The sequence below is a fragment of the Melozone crissalis genome, unplaced genomic scaffold (assembly GCF_028551555.1).
Source record: "Melozone crissalis strain CALT ecotype California unplaced genomic scaffold, PUWL_Pcris_2 ptg000056l_1, whole genome shotgun sequence".
Lineage (NCBI taxonomy): Eukaryota > Metazoa > Chordata > Aves > Passeriformes > Passerellidae > Melozone > Melozone crissalis.
This window is the reverse complement of record NW_026535834.1, coordinates 1074812-1095523: the sequence shown is the minus strand read 5'-3', so window position 1 is coordinate 1095523 and position 20712 is coordinate 1074812. Positions and strand designations below refer to the sequence as shown.

The 20712-nt window shown below is 39.7% G+C and overlaps 1 protein-coding gene across 3 annotated transcripts in view; it reads left to right on the top strand.

Moving 5' to 3' along the window:
- Window positions 1-8790: 8790 nt before the first annotated feature.
- PPP1R13B (protein phosphatase 1 regulatory subunit 13B) overlaps window positions 8791-20712 on the top strand; it is a 66875-nt gene continuing 54953 nt past the window's right edge. For 2 of the 3 annotated variants that reach the window (XM_054286708.1, XM_054286706.1), the window contains exon 1: window positions 8791-8986. In XM_054286708.1, coding sequence (XP_054142683.1) covers window positions 8978-8986 — 9 coding nt within the window. In that variant the 5' untranslated portion in view covers window positions 8791-8977. The remainder of the gene's footprint in view (window positions 8987-20712) is intronic. The other variant, XM_054286707.1, reaches the window with a different exon arrangement.

The window sequence follows — 20712 nt, the reverse complement described above, 5'->3', positions numbered from 1 at the left end:
AAGGGCACAAGAATCAGAATTTCCATCCTCCCATTTACTCAGCCAAGTTCCCAGAGTCGTTGTGTCCCTCATAACAAGGCAATGCAAGGTTCCTCCTCATCCACAAAGCACATGATCAAAGCACTGTCTCTCCTGGAAGAACTGTCATCAGTGTCAACAGCTGCAGCAATAAAAAGAATGCACAACTCCACCCTGTACAGAAATCAGGAATGACAGCTTGTGCTGCAGCAAAGGCAGAGCCTTGCTTCCTTCCTCTGGGACAGCACATCACTTTCTTGAGTTTATACTATCACTTAATTAATTGGGACAAATGGACAAATAGGGAACTGGGAGAACCAGTGGATGATGATATCCTAATGCTCAGTACTAGCAGGAACACTACTTTTACTTGAAAAGGATAAAATTGGTGGTGGTTCATCAAGTTATATTGTTGGTTGTCATCAAATGAAAATATGCTTTATTATGGCCTTCTAAAGGATCATAAAGGAATGGTTTTTAATTGATATGACCTTTAGCTTTTATATCCATATCATGACATTACCTTCAGTGATCTGCTGGGAGAGACAATAGAGATTTCTTCAGAGCTAATGAAGTGTGTTTGGTAGGAAATGATAATGGGGATTATGTGGGTGGTAGAACTAAGAGCTGTATACTGAATGAATCCCATCTGTGGTGACTGCTGCCTACACAGACTTTTTTCTGCAGTATTAGTTGTAGTCTTCATTTCTTGTTTTAACCTGTTGTGTTTAGCATGCTTTTGATAATATTAAGAATTGCTGCAATTAAGGGGGAATTCTTCAGGTATGAAGTAGAAACTGTTGTGAGGTATTTCATATGGAATGCTGTGTAAACAAGCAAACTGGCAACAACTAAACTGAAAAGAAGCAGAGCATTATGGGAGGAAAAAGGAAGGATTAATAAAGTGGACTAGAATGTGAACAGGCATTTGATAGAAGACCAAGAATACAGGGACCTCCTTTTTGGGGGAGGTTTAACCAAAAGCATTTCCACTTTTATAATTAACACTATTTTTTATTTTGTACATATATATATGTCTCAAGAGATGCTTTTTTTCAGCACTATTACTGACCATGATGCTTCAGGTATACCTTTTAGTTTAATGCAATTGTACAGAGAAATAGCTTTGTTTAAATTCTCTTAAACCTGACATTACAATTCTCTCCTTATCCCCCTGATGTTGTATCCCACATATTACATACAACTTGAAAAGAAAATTCTTCTGATCTCAGTTAGGATCTCTAGGCACTTCTTTAAAACAATTAGCTAAAATTTAAATTCTGCATTTCTTTCAGTATGTTAAAATTGGTATGACTCAAATTCTTAGCTAAGGACCTGACACTTGGTTTAAGTAAACACCAAGACATAATACTTACTGTTCAGCATACTTTGATTTAAGTAATTCTTTTGGAGTAATGCAACTAGAAAAGGAATCTTGCAAAAAATATTTTTGCTTTCAAATTATGTATTCTTATTGATGCTAACTATCACACCTCTTTTTAAATTAAGACTAGTACATTAAACATGTACTCAGACCTTTCTAGAAGGAAGAAAGGAAGAAGGCAAGAAAAAATATTCCCATAGGAATTGGAAGAAATGGAATAAAGATTACAGTACCTTGTGCTGTAGCTTGTCCTTTTATAGAACAGAAATACTGGTTTTGAATTGGAGACACAAACAGTAGACAAACTTTAAAGTAGTATCTAATCATCCTCCAGCAAGTGGGTTATTATTGGGTGTACTCCTCCGTGATGCACACACTCCTTTCCAGCCTTCTAAATATTCTCAGGTTCAGCTGCATATGCTGGTATCTTCTTTGAATAAGCCAACCTAAAATAGATTCTAAACACATACCAGTGATACATTTTCTTCTGTCACTATTTCTAGAGCTTTTCACTGAATATTTTCAATAAGGTTCCATCAATGCCCTACACAATTCATCTGCTTCTGCTGTTGACATTCTTCTGTTTATGCAGCTAAGAGCTGTAGTAAACCTTGTTGTAGGATCACAGTAGTAAAAAAAAAATTAGTCAGAAATGTATTTCTGGAAGATGACAAAACAGGGCACTTGGAAACAGAATCAGCTTGTCTCGTTAATGTTCCAAGGACTAGAATATTGTTGCTTTATGTGGAAAAGGAATATTTACAGAAACAGAAGGGATGAACCTTAAGCATCAACAAGGCACAAACCCATTATTTTCATAGCATGCAAAAATCATAATTGCAAATGTTAGATTACATCTGCTGGTCAGATTACCTGAGTGCAGATGTTCTTCTATTAAAATGCACTACTGAAATAGTGTTTGTGAATGAAAAACTCAGATTCACAATAACTTGTATATACCTGTATAGAAGACAGCCATGGTCTGTAATCAAAAAGTGGTAGTTTTAGGTGGTGTTTATGTAGATATACACATATCTATACGTGTATCTCTATCTATACAGATGTGAGAGAGTGCAGAAATGTTTTCCATAGAGATGCATGTTAAATCAGAACCTGTTTCACATCTGCAATGGTGCTTTATTTAACAGATTTAATACTCTTAGTCTCTTAAGAGGAGACTTACCTTGTGTATTCTAATCTGTAAAATCTGTGATAAGTACATACATAAAAAAGGCAAAGAATGTTATTTCCAGTAGTGTAGTCTTAATAATGTAGTTGTTTAAATACTAAGTCGAAACAGATTTTTTTTAAATACACATTTAATTTGGTTTATAATTTTTTTCTCCTAGTCTACATGAGCATTCTTCTGCTCAGAGGCATGTTTTCCTCTCTAAGCCTCCTTTGCACATCACTTTGTCAGTAATTGCTAGAAAACACCTTTCAGTACATCCCAGACTTCAGATTTGAGCAGATCTGCCCTTCCAAGCTGCATTCCTTCAAGTCCACCCATGACCAGGTTCAACAGCAGGAGCTTCATTACATGATACCCCCTTCATGTTTGTTCTTACTAGATCTGTTTACCTCAAGAAAGGTAACTAAGAAAATGACAAATTCTAGTAGGAGATGTACATTTCAAATTAAGCATTACTGGGTTTGAATATTGCAGTAATATAAATCTAATATGAAAACAAACCTGCATCTGATGCAGCAGTAAACATAAAAAAGGAGATTGGTTTCAATTATATTAAATAAGTAGTTGGCCATCTAAAACAGAGGAATGATGTGGTTAATAGAAAAATTGAAGACTAAAAACCCAAAATTTTTGCAGCATGAGGGAAAAACTAATCATGTATCACAGCATTCTGCATTAGCCTTTTAGCTGAAACAAAAAGTATTTGAAATGCCTTCACACAGAAACTGTAAAAAACACTTAAATGTTTTTTTAAGTGTAAAAAACACTAAACTATGTAATAGAAGAGATATGTGAGAACAATTTTAGTTTTACAGTAACAAATTAAAAAGCTGGGCTCAATCTTAAAACATGATCCATCATTTTCCTCACATTAACCTAGTGGTACACCCAAAACACAGTAGCACATACATAAAAGAGGACTAAAGAGTGAAGGATTGGCTGTCCCTAATTAATGTTTCAATTAATGACCTATCATCTGGTTCATCTCAGATACTTGCACTCATTGAAAATGTCAAGAAAAAGGATTTTTATAAAGAAACATCATGAGAGCTCAAATGGATATGAAGCCTAAAAGTACAAGCAAAGAGAAATCTCCTAGGACATTGAAGTTTTTGTTTTCTCCACCTCTTTGCATATGCTTAATGGCTTCCTTGTTATACATTACAGAGGAGCAGAACAAGATTTTCCATCTCTAAAGATGGTGGCATGTCATCTTACAGGACTGTGTCTTCTGTAGCTACAATATAAACCAATTCCTTTCAGTGCAATAATTTTATGAGTGGACAGCAGCACAGTCCCAATGAGACCACAGCATTTTGCACTAAGTACTTGCTTTTGCATCATGTGTACTGGATTAAGTATACAATTTCTGTTATTGTTCAAAGAAATTACCTCTAATCCAGCAAATGCAGGGCTGGAACACATGGCATACCAGACACCCAAATCCCAGGAAGTGCACACAGCTTTGCTACACACACATAATGCTTCACTCCTGCTTTAATTGTGACACTTCTCAGAATGATGCACTGAGTGCTGGGCTATGGAAACTTCAGATCATGAGTCACCTAGTCCAGCATACATTACCTTAGAATATTACAAGGCAGTGATGAAAAAGTATCTTTCTCCTGTTCACGTGTCTTAAATACTGTATACCAAACAGACATCAAAGTGTTTCCTTTAGGTTATTATTTGTAGTTTATTTATCTCTGAACAGGTTTGGTGGGGTTTGAAATGCCTTGGCTGTATGTGAATTCAAGCATGGCAGCATATGACTATTGTTCACTAGGAGCACTTTATGGCTGCAGCCTTAGGAAGCCAATGTGATTCTGGAATGAAAGGCTATTTAAGGCCACAGTAACAAATTAATATACCTTAATATACCTACATATACACTCCTACTTTACACTGTAATTCAGTAAAGATTTGAGGCTCCTGCTGTGAAACTCCCCATGAAACATTCAGTGTTTTTGTTTGCATCATCTGTTACACAGCACTGCACTGCAGCCACCCCATGAACTGCCTGTCAAGTTAAAAGTACTTCTGTCATTCAGCCTCTCAAATTGCTTACCTACTCAGAAAGAGCTCCTCCTGCATTACAGCAAATGTAAAATACAATTTTTGAAAGAATTGTATTCTGTGATAAAGTAATTCACTTATACATTTAGCAAAGAGACATAATTTTCTTTAAATACATGCAAAAAATCCCCCAGTGCTCCTACCCATACTCATTTTTAGAGATTTTATTCTGCCAGTTATGAGTGAACCCATCTGAACTGTAACCATCCAGAAGTCTGCTCCCCAATCAGAGCTAGTCATCCAGGCTCCATCCTAAATCAATACAGAGATAGGCACCTTCAAAGAGCAGGAGATTTAGATAGTGGGATGAGTATCTCAGGGTGAATGAATTACCTGCAGAGCTGCCTCTCTCCCCTCCCCATCCTGATTATCTGCAGAAGCAGCCTCAGTGAGTGATTGAAATGACACACCTAACTCCTACCTTAGTCAAGTTGGATAACATGGATCCCACCCTAAGTGTTTGACCTCTGACATTGTTGCTGGCTATAAATAGCAGTATCTGTTATTTAAAATAATACCACATGAAAAGAAAAAAAGTGTTACATTAATTCAAAAATATTTTCCTGTGACACCTCCAAAGCGTGAAAACATTTTCCTATGCTCTGGAAAAGCATCTTAACATGTGAATGCAAAACTGGAGAACACTTGGATCTCAGAAGGTAGGAAAGCTCATTTTCCTCCTTTTGTCTATGCATAGAAAAGAAGTAGGAGAGATTCAGACATATTAGTTTTTAAAATTTTAAAAACATATACCTTTGAAAATCTTGCTAGAAGATACTTAGAAAACACAAGTAGCATTCAGAATTCCAGCAGGAGTGCTCCTGAAAATTTTATTAATGTGCCACCTTTATCTTTGGGACTCTCTGCTTGTCCTAAGAAAAATGATCAAATAAGAGGCTTGGAAATTTATTAACAGAAGTTAAAATCCCTTTTTCCAATAAACCTAGGTTAAATACACACCATGTTTTGGTAATTTTTTTTCTATGTACTCATAAATTCCAAATGTTTTAGCAAAACAATAAGTGACAGTTTATGCATTTCAATCAAATTTCAGTTTATAGGTAAATACAACTTTTGCACATCTGAAAAACTCACCATACCATAACCAATAAGCAGTAATTCTTCATTTTGTTATGTATTACCAGTTAAAAAAAGGTGTGTTAAGCTACAGTGGTTTCAATTTGTAAAGTTTAATAGAATTGCTGAGGTTTTTTAAGAACCAAGAGAAGAATAAAAGATATTTGTATAACATATTTTAATATTTATATTTATACCAACAAATAAGCACAAACCCTTTCCTTTAGAAAGAAGTCAACAAAATTAGAACACCTTTCACAAAGGAAACAGCTTTGGAAGCAAATAATTTGGGTTTAGTACCTCTGGCTTTATCTGCTTCCATAACCAAATTCTCTTCCCTTATCTTCTTAAGCATTCCCCAAATCCTGGCTGCTTTCATGCAACCTCAGTTATCCCAGAAAGGCAACTGAGTTGTAGATATCACTCCAGATATCACTCCTTGGGCCAAGCACCATAACTTCTACAAAATTGGACCAGTCATTTGCTATGGATATGCGTGGACAATGGGGGAAAAAAATCTACATTATTATAAGTGACCATTTTTTTGCTCGCAGTAAACAGATTTCTGGTTAAAAGTTGGAATCAGAAAATTTTATAAAGGCTGTTTTGTCTCTTGACTGCTAAGAGAGTGGTTCCCAAAACCATTTTGCTGTGGGAGAAGTGTTAAATAACTCCCCATGCTGCAGGTAGAATTTTAAGTATTATACTTGGTAAATATTGGTTAATATTTTTTTCTTTCTGCATTTCTATAGAAAAATTGAGATGGAAAGAATTGAGACAAGTGATGTTTTCAAGGGAAGCAGAAATAGGAGTAGGAGCAGACTTGCATATAAAGTACATACTCTACCTTTTGAAGACATTTCCTCCCAGCCCTCAGTATCCAGTCTGTCTGGTTGCTGCACTGGCTGAACCTTCATCTGCCAAAAGCAACACAATGACAAACTTTTATACTACGGGCCATTATTCCAGCAGAGGAGTTGCATGGAGGAGTGTCTGCATCCCCAGCAATTGTCTACATCATATTCTCCCACTTTTCATTTTGTAGGCATTCCTGCTGTTGCAGTAATAGTGGGAAAAGTAATAGTGGGATAAAATTTACAGTATTTTATTTTTTATTATTATTCATTTAATGCAGGGAAATGTCAACTATCAAGTATATCTGGAAAAAATTATAGACCATTGTTTGAGAATTACTGGCAATGAAAATTAACCTTGTCAATGAGAAAGACTAAGTTTTATAGAACAAAGATGACAAAAGGTGCACAAATCCCTCGGTGTTAGAATTTTAGAATTTCTAATTTTAAAATGAGAATTACTGTAAGTAGTAAGAGGACAAATAAATTTCTATTCACTCCTTTTATTTTGTTGATTAAAGTTCAATATGAATTTGATGAAGACAAATCACTCTCCCCTTTTTTTAAGATAGATGACTGTGAGCATTTTAGAGCCTGTTTTATTCAAGCCAGCCTAGTTGCAGGGTCAATGCTCTTCTGAGTAGATCTTGGAGTTCTGTATGGGGTTTGAGTAACCTATTTCCAAAGCTCCATGTGTGAGGTGGGATCACAGTCTACAAGAACCTGAGGATGATATTGCTGTGATTGCCAGCAAGTAGCACTCCAACGGGTACCTGCAAAATAACATTAAACTGGCAAAGTACTAACTTGTGATGCTGATGGATTTTCCTTGTAGGACTATTTTAGTAGAAGAGGCAGAGGCTTTGACCTGTCAAAAAGCTGACACCAGAACCTGCAAACTGAGAAGGATACACAGGGAAATCTTAAGCATGTATAAATTAGGATAATTTACACAATTATCTGTTACAGAATCTTACGTGAATAGGTTATGCTTCCACACAGGCTCATACATTAATGTGAGATTATTATGCTATTACCAGTTACCTTCAAAGACCTACACAAATGTTATCTAAGCTCCTCAAAAACTTGCCAAGTTAACATTTTTTTTCCACTCCTAGCTGAGATCTGTCACGGTGTTCTGCAAATAAAGTAACAAAGACTGGAAACCAGCCATTTTTCAGAAGCAGTTGGAGCGCTGGGTAGGTCCATGTATGCTGTAGATTAGGATTTAAGACTCCCAGCAATATGAAATTTGTCTACATCGCATGTGTTGCAGTACTAACATATGGTGATGTTTTGACTTCTAGATGAGCTTGGCTTCTTCCAAGCTGTTAACTTTCATTTTGCCGTTGTAACTCTACAGAATGAGAGACTAGAAAATGAAGGAAACTGAACCTTACTTTCAAACACGAGACCAGATCTCATGAGTCTGACATCAGGACAAAAACACCCTTCCCCTCCTGCTGCTAAGGGGAGTTTTGTACATCAGATTTCACAAGGAGGGGACGGTGGAAGGAAGGTGACGCTATAGGCATCACGCTATCCAAGGTGTGTTTCGGACCAGGACAAGCTGCGGGAAGCGACCTCAGCTCAGAGGCTCGGGAGACCCCTGACCCCCGTGTTACCGCCCAGCGGGCCGCGGGCAGCTCCAGCGGCGGGGCCGGGCCGGGCGGAGCCGCCCCGCATTCCCGGCATTCCGGGGGCAGAGAGCGCCCGGGGCCGCTGCCCCTTCCTCCACCGCCCGGGCCCGGGAGCAATGGGCCGCGGGCAGCCCGCCCAGAGGAGGCGGCGCCCGCCGGGGCCCGGCCCGGGGGCAGGGCGGCGGAGCGCCGGGAGGAGGAGGAGGAGGAGGAGGCCGGGCGGGGGAGAACCGGCGTGGCGAGCCTCACGCTCGGCACGGCGCTGCGGGAGCGAGAGGGTCCCGGCGGGGACGAGGGGCGGGCGCGGGTGCCGGTCCCGCATTCCCGGCCCGGTCCCGCATTCCCGGCCCGGCCCCGCGGTCACGTGCGGCCCAGCTGCGCCTCCCCGCGCGGCCCCGCCCCGGCAAGGAGGCGGTGGCGGGGTTAACCCGTGGCGGGGCGGCGCGGGCGGAGCGGAGCCGAGCAGAGCGGAGCAGGAAGCGCCCGGGGAGGGAGGCGGGAGAGGCGGCCGCGCTCCGGAGGAGGAGGAAGGGGGTTGGGAGCCCGGCCGCCGTCGCCGCCTTCGCCTCTTCCTTCCGCCCGCTGCGCAGAGCGAGGCGCGCGGGAGGCACCTGTCACAGCCGCCAGGGCGAGCGCGGCGTCCTCCGCGGTGAGAGGCGGCGGCGGCGGCGGCAGCAGCAGCAGGAGGAGAGGCCCGACACAGCTCAGCGGGCCCGGCGCGGAGAAGGCTGTGGAGATGATGCCGGTGAGTGAGAACGGGGAGAGTTCACGTCGTCGCTCCCCGGCCTGGCGCCGCGCTGCCGGGCGCTGGGACGCCTCGCCGTTTCCTGCGGGGCTGCCGGCGGCGGATGGAGTGCGCGGCGCCGCCGTCATCCCCGGGCCAGCCGGGACGGAGGGCTGCGGGGCTGCGGAGACATCGGCGGGCTCCGTGCCGGGGGTGGGGCCGCGGGTCACGGCCGTCCCCGGCTGTGGAGGGGCACGACCTGCCCCCGCCCCTCCACCCGCGGTGCTGCACCGGCCGTGACAGGTCGGGGCCGCGTCCCCCCGGGCTATGGCGGAGCGGCGCCTCACGCACCCCGGCGGGGAGCGGGGGTCTCCTCCGGGTCGCTGCCGGCCGCCGAGGCCCGCCGTGAGGCGTGGGGGGTGCGCTGTGTTTGGGTGAGTGGGTGTGCGGGCGGTGTGTCTGTCTGTTTCGGGGTTTTCCACCCAAATCCCGATCCCTCGCCGCCCGGGTGCGGGGAAGGGCTGAACCGTCCCGGGGCAGGCGGCTCCGGCCCTCCTGCCGGGGTCAGGCGAGCGCAGGCGGCAGCGCCGTGTCAGCCTGGCTCCTTCCTCGGTTCCTGTCACCGCTTTTGTGACACCGTCGCTTATTTATCGAAGACAGACCCTTTCATTTCCCTGCAAGCAACCTTGATTGTCTTCTGTGACAGAATCCTTGTCCGTTTCCTGCCCCCCGCTTCCCTCCCTTGTCGCTGAGGGCTGATGCAGTGGTCAGAGGAGAGTTGCTCCTGATGACTGTTCGTTTTATGACAAGATCCTCTGGGACGGAGTAATAAACAATCGCATTCCTTTTGTTGATTTCTTTCAAACTCTGTTTGATCTCAAATGTGGCTTTATGAGATACTCCAATATAAGGGGCTATCTCCCATGTTTTCTCTAATTCTAGTAGAAATTAGCTTTTTATTTACAGTTCCTCTGCAGTGTTTGCAGCTGAAGCACTGCAGCAGAATGTTTCTCTGTGAGAACATTAAAGACATCTTTAACAAGGTTTTATTGCTCTAAATTTGTTTCGTGACTGAGAGGAGCAAATAAATAGCTCCAACTGGGTGTAAAATTTCAGATTGATGAGCACAGGTAGTGTTTAAAAGCCAGGTATTATGGCAAGCTTTTTAACATCACATGCACTTTAACTTCCAGCTGCTGGGTGCCAAAATACTCTATTGATACGGATGAGAATTGCAGTGCACTGGGCGTGTTAGAAACCAGCAAAGTTCATGGAGTTAGAACTTGTGCCATGAACTTATGGATGTTAGCATGCAGAAACAAAAACAAGGTGACAGCTTCATCTCAGCTTTGGTTATGCTTTACATTCATGAAATTCCTATTGAAAACCCAGCATGCCAATGACATGCTAAGTCAGAACAAACGTGTTTGCTTCCCATTACTAACCTGTGTGTGGGTTTCAGGTTAACGTCATAACTTGGGTAGTGCAGGGATTGACTTCTTCGAAAGTTTCTTTTTACCTATTTGGATGTTTCTGCCAGTGTCTTGTGTTACCTTCTTGCTTGTTCAAATGTGGTGGTTGTTTATATTTGTTGGAGGGTGGTTGAAGATTCAGACTTCTTACTGTGTTTTTGAAACACACTTCAAAGCATTTTTAACTGGCGGATGAATTTTAATAAAAACAAATTACCTTGCTACAGGAGTAGTAGTCTTGCAGATTAGAGCTTACTGAGTCCAAGTCCTGAAATAATAAATACTTCATTGTTCTAAAGCCATTTTAGATGCTGTTATGGTCTATCAGTCAGGAATATGTATATTTAAATAAATATATATATTTAAATGGACTTGTAACAGTGCCTTCAGTCTTCCAGTTTTTCAACCCAGCTAGACTACAAGGGTGAAAAAAACCCAGCTCCATTTACTGGACTCATCAATATATAATATCCAAATAATGTGAACATATGGCTGTAGGACTGGACCAAGTGTTTGAAGTTTTTACTCATTTTTTTTGTATTCTGAGAATGGAAAAGTTAGTGATCTAACTTTTTACCTTAGAGAATTCCTTGACTTCATAGTCACAGAAGCTTTTTTTTCCCCCTAAACCTGTTCAGTTTTTGTTTGTGGGTATTTTGGGCTTTGGGCTTTTTTATATAATTAGCAAAAACATAAACTAGCAAGAGGAGAAATTCTAATAACTGCTAGACTTACCTACTTGTTACAACAGTTCGTCACCATAGTTCAAACTAAATGTTAAACTTTTGTAGTTTCTTAAGATTCACATTTATTAGACTTGTAGTAATTGATTTGGGCCACTTTTGCATTGGTAATTTTTTTTGGCATTTGTACAACATTTATAAGAGTGAAATAGTATCTGAAGTCCCTGTTTTCTCCTTTGGTGTCTGTTGTGATTTTTTTTTTCCTCCCCTCACATGGGGAACAGTGTTACTTCTCAGAGGTTTTTATCAATTACAGTTTCTTTTGTGAGTGGGATACTTCCCACTCTGTTCCTCAGCATCCTTTTCTTAGAAGGATTTTATTCATTATCTTTTTTCATACTGCTTATTCTGGTTCTGAAAAATACAGAATAACTGTTCTTGGTCCTAAACACAGTAGAGCTTGAAGAAGAATTAATGATTTAGACTACAGTTTTCTCACCTGGGGTTGTTTTTCCCCTTTGCTTTGCTGACAAGCTATCAATCATGAACCCTTTCATTGCCTTCAGGAGATAAGGACCATGTGTATGGAGAGCTTATGATGCTGCACTGAAAATCACCTCTGTTCCCATAAGTGTGCCTTGATTAGAGGGATATTTTTTCTCTGAAAAGTAAAGGTTAGTCTTTCTTGCATTCTTGGAATAAAGCATGCAAGCATAGAACTATGTGGTATCCCTTCAAAGAGGAAATTTTTTGGGTTAAAACAACCACAGTTACATTTATTTGCAAAATTATTGTACATAAAGCTCCTTTTTCAGCCACAACATCTACAACATGATTGGAGGAACTTAGTTATGTATATTTTTGTCTATTTGACTCAGTAGAGAGGTTTTTATTTGTGGAGTTTGTGTTTGAAAGTATTGAAAACTTTCCCTTAAATAATGCAATTAATGCTTTTTTTTCTTGCATGATAGTTCCAGAATTACCTCCTCTGTCAAGTATTAGCATTCTTCTTGGGCACAAGGGCGCACACAAGAAAAAAGTCACTTATGAGGAGCACAGTTTTCCCACTTATAAAGAAATACAGTGCAATAAGGAATGGATACGTTGGAGAAGCATGTGATACTTCCCTCTTTTTGCCTTAATTTTGGGTATAATTCTTTCCCAGCATGTGAGCAGGTAACACCACACTGAAGAACTGTGTAGAGTTCATGTAACATCAATAACATGACAGGACAGGTGCTGGTGGGTGCTGTGTAAGAAATTGTGATGGTTGAATCTTTGAGGAGGCAGAGTTGGTATTGCATGTTCTCCTAGCAGAGCTGTTCTGGGTTTGCCTTTAACTCATGAATATCAGTGAGGCTGCAGCCAGCATTCACATTTTGGAAAGCATCTAGGGGAGCTTTAAGGACTCTGTGTGAGGTTAGAGTTGCTGGACACATCCTGGTGTAGGATCAGGTACTTGTGATGGTTGTTTTCACAGAAGGGACAGTGAAAGGTCTGGAGTGTTTAGTGGGTTTATTCATGTATTTTTCTAGTTAATTTTGTGGGACACTGCAAGTCCTCTCTGAAGATGCCCATGACTAATGCACATTTTGTTAGACTAGAGAATTTATATGGAAGCTCCTGAGCTATGAAGATGAATACTATGATAAAATAGAAAGCAAAGATGGATATCCTCAGGAGTTATTTTTCAATTAAGCTGGTGAATTAAGAAAAAGTGGGGGGTTTGGTGGACTTTTTGTCCTTTGGTTGTTTTAAAATGAGTATACACTTGTCCCGTGTTTGGTCTAAAACATTTCCCACAAAGTCCAAAGTGGGCATTGTTTCTTATATTGCTTATAATTTTAAACCAAAATATTCTTAAATCAGCATCCCCTGTTCTCTTTCAACAGGAAGGTTGCTACTGATATAATTAAACATTGTAGAGGAAGATCTGTCACTTTAATACACTTAAATCAATATTATGAATTTTCATTATTGTAATATGAGCAATTTTCAGTGATATGGAGATAAAATATATTGTGATTAATTCAGAACTGCGTAGTTCTCAGCAATACTGATATCCTGGTTTGCTGAATAAATCTGAACTGACTGTAGAGAATAATTTGCATGTTTATCAGCCATTATTAATGGAGTTATTTATTGCAACAAAGCTTAAAGGCCATTTCATGTTTTTTTGGATCATGTCACTATTTTTTTAGGTTGACAGAATATGGCCTATTCTGTGGTAAAAATAAGTTCATCAGCTTCACCATGTCAACAAATGTTCTATACACATTCTAGTCTGATAATAGAATATTTAAATGTATTTATTAGGTGTGTGTGGGTCTGTGACATGGATGAGAAATTGAGGGAAATTGAGGGAAAGGATGCTCTCTCATGTGTTAACATAGATGACTTTGTTGTCCATTGCAGACTTCAGAGAAAATAACTATTTGTTTGACAACAAAATTCCATTCCACCAGATTGATTTTTCTAACAAAGCCAAGTTTCATATGAAATACATTATTTAAAAAAACCTTGCTAATTCAGATATTTATATTTAGATGCATACAGCTGTGGAGCAGCCCCCATTATGCCAAGAGCTGCCCATAGACAGAAAAAGGGTGGTGCTTTTTGTAAAGAATTTGAAATCTAGTGCTTGGTATTACAACCAGTGCTCATGTTTATTATCTTCTTAAATGTCTGGGGGGGGGGGGGGGTTGATTTTTTTTTTTTTTTTTTTTTTTTGTCTTTGTAAACCATAGGCATCTTTAAAAATAAAAAATCTTTGCTGGGAATAGAGGTTTGAAGAAGGAAACAAATTATTGCCTGATTTGGGGAGTGGGGGGAAGGCATCTTGCTCCCTTTCCCTCATGACTCACTGGTGGAATTTACAAGTCTTATGTGTTTGTCTAAATTAAAAGCTTACTATTACCATACATTAATTACTAGCACAAGATAGCTCAAAATACTTAACCTCTAAAATGAATGTGCTAGCCTGGGATATAGGAGGTTCATTCCTGGGTTTGTATCAGACCCCAACAAAAGGAGATGATAAAATATTTTTCTTAAATTGAAAAATTATATTATTATGTGATCTGAAATATCTTTGAAATCTTTGTGCGTTTATGAACAGTTTTTCTGTCAGCCTTGAATCTGGTGTCTCATTTGTTCTTAAATTGTGGTAAGATTTTTAAGTAAACAAATATTCTGAGATAAGAATTTTAACACTTCAGGCTGGTACATTTTTCTGGGAGTTGGGAAATCTGCCATTATCATCTATTAAACTTGAAAGCATGTAATAATCCTGAATGTGTTAGGCAATTTATCAGTGGAGTGTGCTCAATGTTTTGAGGTTCTGCAAGCAATTTTTTTATGACAGACAATAATAGAATTATATTGTGCAATAATAGACACCATCCTTCAGAAGCAGATTTGTGTGTCAAAGGCAACAATGGTACCTGGAGGACAAAGCATAAATTCTGTAATAACTCAAAGGACCAGCAAGAATATGAACTGCTTAGTGGAGGAACAAAAAATGTTTTGAACTTCAAATTTCAGTCACTTAGCTGGATTTTAGGTCACCCTGTTATTTTTCTTAGATCATGCTTGGAAGCAAGTACATGTACTGGAGAGCAGGTTTATCTGTCACTGTGGTGCAGGATGTTGGAGCAGCTGAATTCCTTTCTGGGCTGAGGTTTCCCAGTGGGGATGAGCTGGGTTAACCATTTCCTGCAGCTCTGGCAGAGGCTGCTTCCTCTTCCCTGCTGCCCATTCCCACCATTGGCTGTGAATGGACTGCCCTGCTTGTCTCAGCAAACCCATCCAGCTCACTAAACATCCATCAACAGCTGTATCCAAAGGGAATTGAAGAGACTTATGTCCATGTGTGTATAAATGTGAGTGAATCCATGTACATGTGTATGTATTGCATTGACTGTTGTCTTGTCCATGTTGGTACAGGAGGGAGCTCACTGCTTGGCTAAGATTGATGCCAGAGAAGGGGATTGATACCAGCCAAGTGGAATCTCTCTCTTCAAATATTTTTATTTATTCAGTTTAGTTTATTGTGGAGCTCTACCCCAGGCAATGTATTTTGTGCAGGTGAGTAGAGCAGTGAGGTGAAACTGAAGTCTCTGCAGTGCAGTAACGTTGTTACTTCAGAGATAAGTTATGGTTTCACCACTTTCCACATCTTTATTGCATATCCAGTAACACTTCACATTTTCTCTGAAATGGGGAAAAGTAAGGGATATTGGTTTTCTGGTAAAATATGTGGTCTTTGAGGAAATCTTGAGAAACAAATATAAAGTTGGGACACAAAAAAAAAATGGAAAACCAATAAAATTTACCTGGCAGTTGCTAGTCTATCATCATTTTCCACCCCTCACTTTGCACTAGTGCATTCCTTCTGATTTCTGCCCATTATTTCCTTATTCTCTGGATTCATAGTGTATTCTAGCCTAGTTCTTTGCTAGTGGAAGTACAATTAAGATTTTTTAGTTTCCAGTTCACTGCTTTGCTTAGCAGCAGAATTCTATTTATGTGTGAAGAGTGTAGCTATAAAATACTTTATTTAAGGAATTTCAACTGCAGCAGGAAGCAATCTCATCTAAACTTGCATATGTTGCAGACACTGTATTTAACCCATGTGTCCTTATGTCTTTTTGACAAAAGGATTTCAGTGTTTGCATGATTAAACTTTTGTTTATAAATTGAGAATGGGGGAAGAAACGGAGGCTTCAGTTTTGTGTAGATGAAATGGATGCACCCTCAGGGGTTGCTGAAGTCCTGCATCCCTGCTGCCCCCTCCCTGTATTGGCTCTCTCTGGTATTTATCTTTTTCTGTGCTGAGCTGTTTGCAAACTCAGCAGGAAGTTGTTTGCCTTTACTTTTTTTTGTATTCCTTTGTTTCTTTTTTTTCTTCCCCTGCCAGGATACTTCTCTGCCATCTGAGCACACTGAAACTGACTCAGTGCAGGGTCAGATAAGCCCTGGAAGCAGCCCAAGGAAGGGCAGGAGTGTGTGGATTGCAGGAAGGATGTAATCAGTTTTATCAGTTTAGGTTTGGATCTTGTAGCTTGAAACGACTCCATGGTGGTGAATGAATATGGATGGGGAGGTGAATTCCTACCAAAAGCATCTTAGATCTATGTCCAGAATGGCAAACAGCATAACTTCCCTGCTCTCTGAAGTCAGAACAAGCAAACAGTGAGTTTCTAAGGTCTCTGCCAGGCTGATCTAGGAGAGTCTCTCCAGTCCCAAATCCCATGCTCATAAGCACAATGCATTGCTGGCATCTGAATTAATTCTGTGTTCTAATCTCTTGGGAGCCAGTTGGACACTGGGAGACCAGTGAGCCTTGTTCTCCTTAAATCCAGAATGTGTCTGTCCAGACCTACTAAGGTGAATAGCTGACAATTGTTGAGAGTTCCTGTATCAGATGAAAAAAGTAGACAGAGCTGCATTAACATGTGGAGGAAAGTCTTGCTTGCATTGCTCTCTGGTGTTTAAAGGGAAAGAAACACAGTGGTTTGAGCCTGGCAAGGTTTACCACAGCCATTAAGTACAGGTTTACCTGCTTAAATTTTTTATTTTTTGTTTTTAGTTTCTCTAAGAAGCTGGGTAAAGTCTTAATTTATAGTAACAGGTACAGTTTAAGTTGAGAAAACATACTTTGAATGCATTTTTGCATGAGAAAATCCTTTTTTAATCCTGTTTCCTAATGCAATTTGTCTAATTTATGTTTCAAGACAGTCCTGCACCTGTTGGTATTCTTATTGCTGCTCTGCAGATGATACTTTGAACATACTAATGGTACTTTCAACATTCTACTGGTACTTTCAACATAATTCAACTTTTTATTTTCTTACCTCCTCTCCCTCCCCCCATGCTTACTACTTTATAACAAACATGCTTCAGAAAGTGTATCTGACTATTTGCTGAAATCTTAACTAGGGTGGTGGTCAAAATCTGTCCTGAATTTATTGTGCTTAGGCAGAGGGGTTTTCAAATTACTTAAATCCCAAACATTGTCATAATATTTCTTTAATAAATGTTACTGATATCTCAGTCACTTCCTTTGGAGATAAAATGTGAGGAGAGGATATTTTCACATTGTTATGGTATAATTGATGTCTGTAAGATGGTTGGCAGGCTGTTAGTGTTTCATAGAGAGGATAATGTGATAGCCAGAGCATCAACCATGTGATGGTGTGGACAGCATAGGAAACTAGAATCCCAAACAAGTTTAAACAGTTACCAGTGGTTATTTGCCTGAAACTGTTACCCACTGACAGCTTAGCTAACTTGTTTGGGCATCTGAGAAAGCATCTGTGAAGCCATTGCTTACAAATCCTACAAGATGGTTTTTATACTACATGGGTATGTTAGATAGCTAACTTATTCAAATATATGAGGCAAAGTAATGAAACCTGGTTCCTAGTGTTAAAGCTGCCAACCACAGAGAAGTGGTTAGATTTTGCTGCTATGTATTGAAAATGCAAGTTCTTGGAATGGAAATTTTGAATGATTTTTCAGGCTAGTGAATGGGTTAATTACTGTTCAGGCACCAAACAGTTGGACTCTAAGTATGTTTTGGGAGATGGCTGAGTTCTTGAAACAGTGTCTTGTAAAAATAAACTGTGAAACTCTTCTCTGTGTGCAGCTTCATCTCTGCATGCAGCTCTGAATGTCTCAGCATGCCTGATGCTTAATTTTCTAATGTACTGTTTTATTGTCCCAAGTCATCTAAGTTTCAGTCCATTTTAGCTGCAAGTCTGAATCACATACTTCTGATTGTGGAAAAAAGATCTGGAATGCTTGACCTCCTTTACACTTCTAGATCATGTCAGGTTCAATGCAATTATTTTAAAACCATATCACATGGATGTGAGTCTATTCCAGCCCATGCCACTTGGAAATCTTTACAGTCCATTTTCTGAATAGTTTTTTTGCTCTACTAATAGTACAGTGTAGCTGTCATTTTCTTGTTATTTATTAACACTTCAGCAAGGGCTGGTTGGATATGGGAAGGTGCTATACATATCCAGGCTTTACACTCAAATAAATTTCACGTCTTGTTTGCAGTGCTCTCTTTCTGCCAGATTCCTGGCTGCAGTACTTTATTTTTACCTTTTCCCCTCACCCCCAGATGGTGGAGAGCAATAGTATTTGTTTTTGTCAAAGTGACAGGAGGTAAAGTTGTGAAGGAGGTTAAATCTATTTACTATGAGGAGTTTAAATTCTATTTACTCCAATGTGATTTTGAAATCCAATTCAATAGTTACATTGGAATAATTTAATTTATATATCAGGTGTTTTAGTTTTGCTCATCTTTAGCTAAACAAAGTACTTTTGAATTGGATCCACTTTCATGAGTACCAACCTCTAGAATATTTTGATAGAGGGATTCTTGTGTTTATGCTTCAAAATTATAACCTGAAAAAGCACTTTAAGGGACAGAAATGACGCACTGCATCAGAGGATTTACTGTACAGTGTTTCTAATATGGTATTTTTATGTTTCTGGGTGTTTTATAACATTCAACCTGACAAATCTTTGTGATTTGAGTCTTCAAGGCATTACTGGATTACCCCCATTTGCTGCTGCTCCCTTCCCTCCTCCATCTGAAGCTCCCAAATACTGCTCAGTTCTGAAGAACTGAGAGGCTTTGACACAAAATTACAAGAAAGCTTGATCTGGAGCCTGCACTTAGTTGCCTTTATCTTTGCTGAGCAGGAAAAAGCTTTTGGTCGGCTTTTTCTTATCTCTCCAATGATTTAGAAATTTTTCAAGCACTGAGGTTTCAACAGCCTCTTTTCTTCCAGTGCTCAGGGATGGCTGTTCTGATGTCTCTGAATTTGTCTTCCTGAAGTGGGGACCAAAGTCTTTCAGTGATTCTTCTTGTCAATTAGTGAAGTTTTCTTATGAGACAAGATGTGTTCAAATATGTGAAAGAAAGCAAAAATATGAATGTTTTCATGTAGATTTGTATGTTTTTATATATCAGTAGCAGAAGCAATAATGGGATAAACAGTCTGGTTTCCTGTGGGCTTAGGGGTGCCACTGTGTTTCTAACATCTTTTGGAGAGCAGATTGTAAAATCCCTTCCATTCATTCCAGCCTCATATGGGAAAAGGGAAAAATCCCAAATCTCATTCTCTCTGTAGGTTATTGAGTGTACAGCTGTTTGTAGTGGAACATCATGATTTTACCTCTTGCAATAGGCTCAAGAAATGCATAGACTTGGTTGTCAGTGTACTGGAGTGGAAGTGATATGTAAACCTAGGTACCTGTCTCATTAAGTGTTATTAATTTATCTGTGAAAATACTGATTTTGTTGTTATTGCTGATGGGTTTTGTTTTTAAGTTTGTTTGTTTTCCCGGTATGATTAATGGATTTTTGCTTGGTCCTACTGTAGAAAGAGAATACATAGAAAAAACCCCAAGGTGTTTGGGTTGTTAAAGTCTTGGATGCAAATGATAAGAAGTTAATTTTAATCTGTACGTAATATTAAGGTGTCTGTTTAGATTCATTTTCCACAAATGTGGAAAAGCTTAGCTTAAAAAGCCTCTGTGCAATCATGCATATTTGTAGTTAAACATGTTTAAATGAATTGTACATTTGCACTTTCAGCATTTACAATATAGCAAGAGGGGAGAAGTGACAATAGTGAAAGAGTAAAATAGGCTGGCAAAGTGACACAGAAGTTATTAAAACAAGCCTTAATTTAAGTTATTGCTACCCTGCATGCAGTATGGTGTTATATTCCTTCTGAACTTGCTTTTCTTCTTGTACATTACTTCTCAAAGTGTTCTTAGCTGCTCACACCTAGCAGTTTTCACCTCTAGCTTTACTTTCAATCGTTTTCCATTTTGTACAAGCGTTTGATGCAGAGTTGTATACATTTCAGAGAATTAGACTTCTGAATTTTTCCTTTATATCCTTTCTTCCTACATCATTCTGTGCAGTTTTCAGAGATCACGAGTGTGTTAATATTGAGGTACTTTAGTGGGATCACAGGCTGCAATTACTTCCCTGCTGAGTGATTTACATAGTCTGCAGGTGTATAGATTTGCTACATATGAGCTTTGTCATACAGAGCAAGACTTCTTGGATCTTAAATGGGATTTTTTTTTTACATGTAATGTAGGAAAACAGCTTATGTCAGTGAAATAGTGCATTTATCTTACCTCCTTCATATAGAACATTCAAAACTTCTTGAAATTTTAGTGAGGAAAATCCCCTTCTTTCTTTAATTCAGGATTTTGAGGCTGATACATTAAGTAACCAGAGACTGGTATTCTTATCTCTCTCCATATAGCCTAGATTTGTATTCACCTGTCTAAGTGAGAGTTCTAAAGCAGCCAAATGTGTGCACTGGATCAGGTGCTCAGTGGGGAGATGGTACTTTCATAGAACATAGGGGCTACTCTGTGTTTGTACTGGTTTTATTATTTATCTGATTTAACAAATTACACACAGATGTTTGCAGTTATTTCAGGAGGGAACAGGATGAAAGGGAAATTCAGTGACACATGTTTATTTTAGTTCCTATTCTTCTTTTGAAAGATTCCAGTTATCCAATAGGTATGACAGACTTTAGTG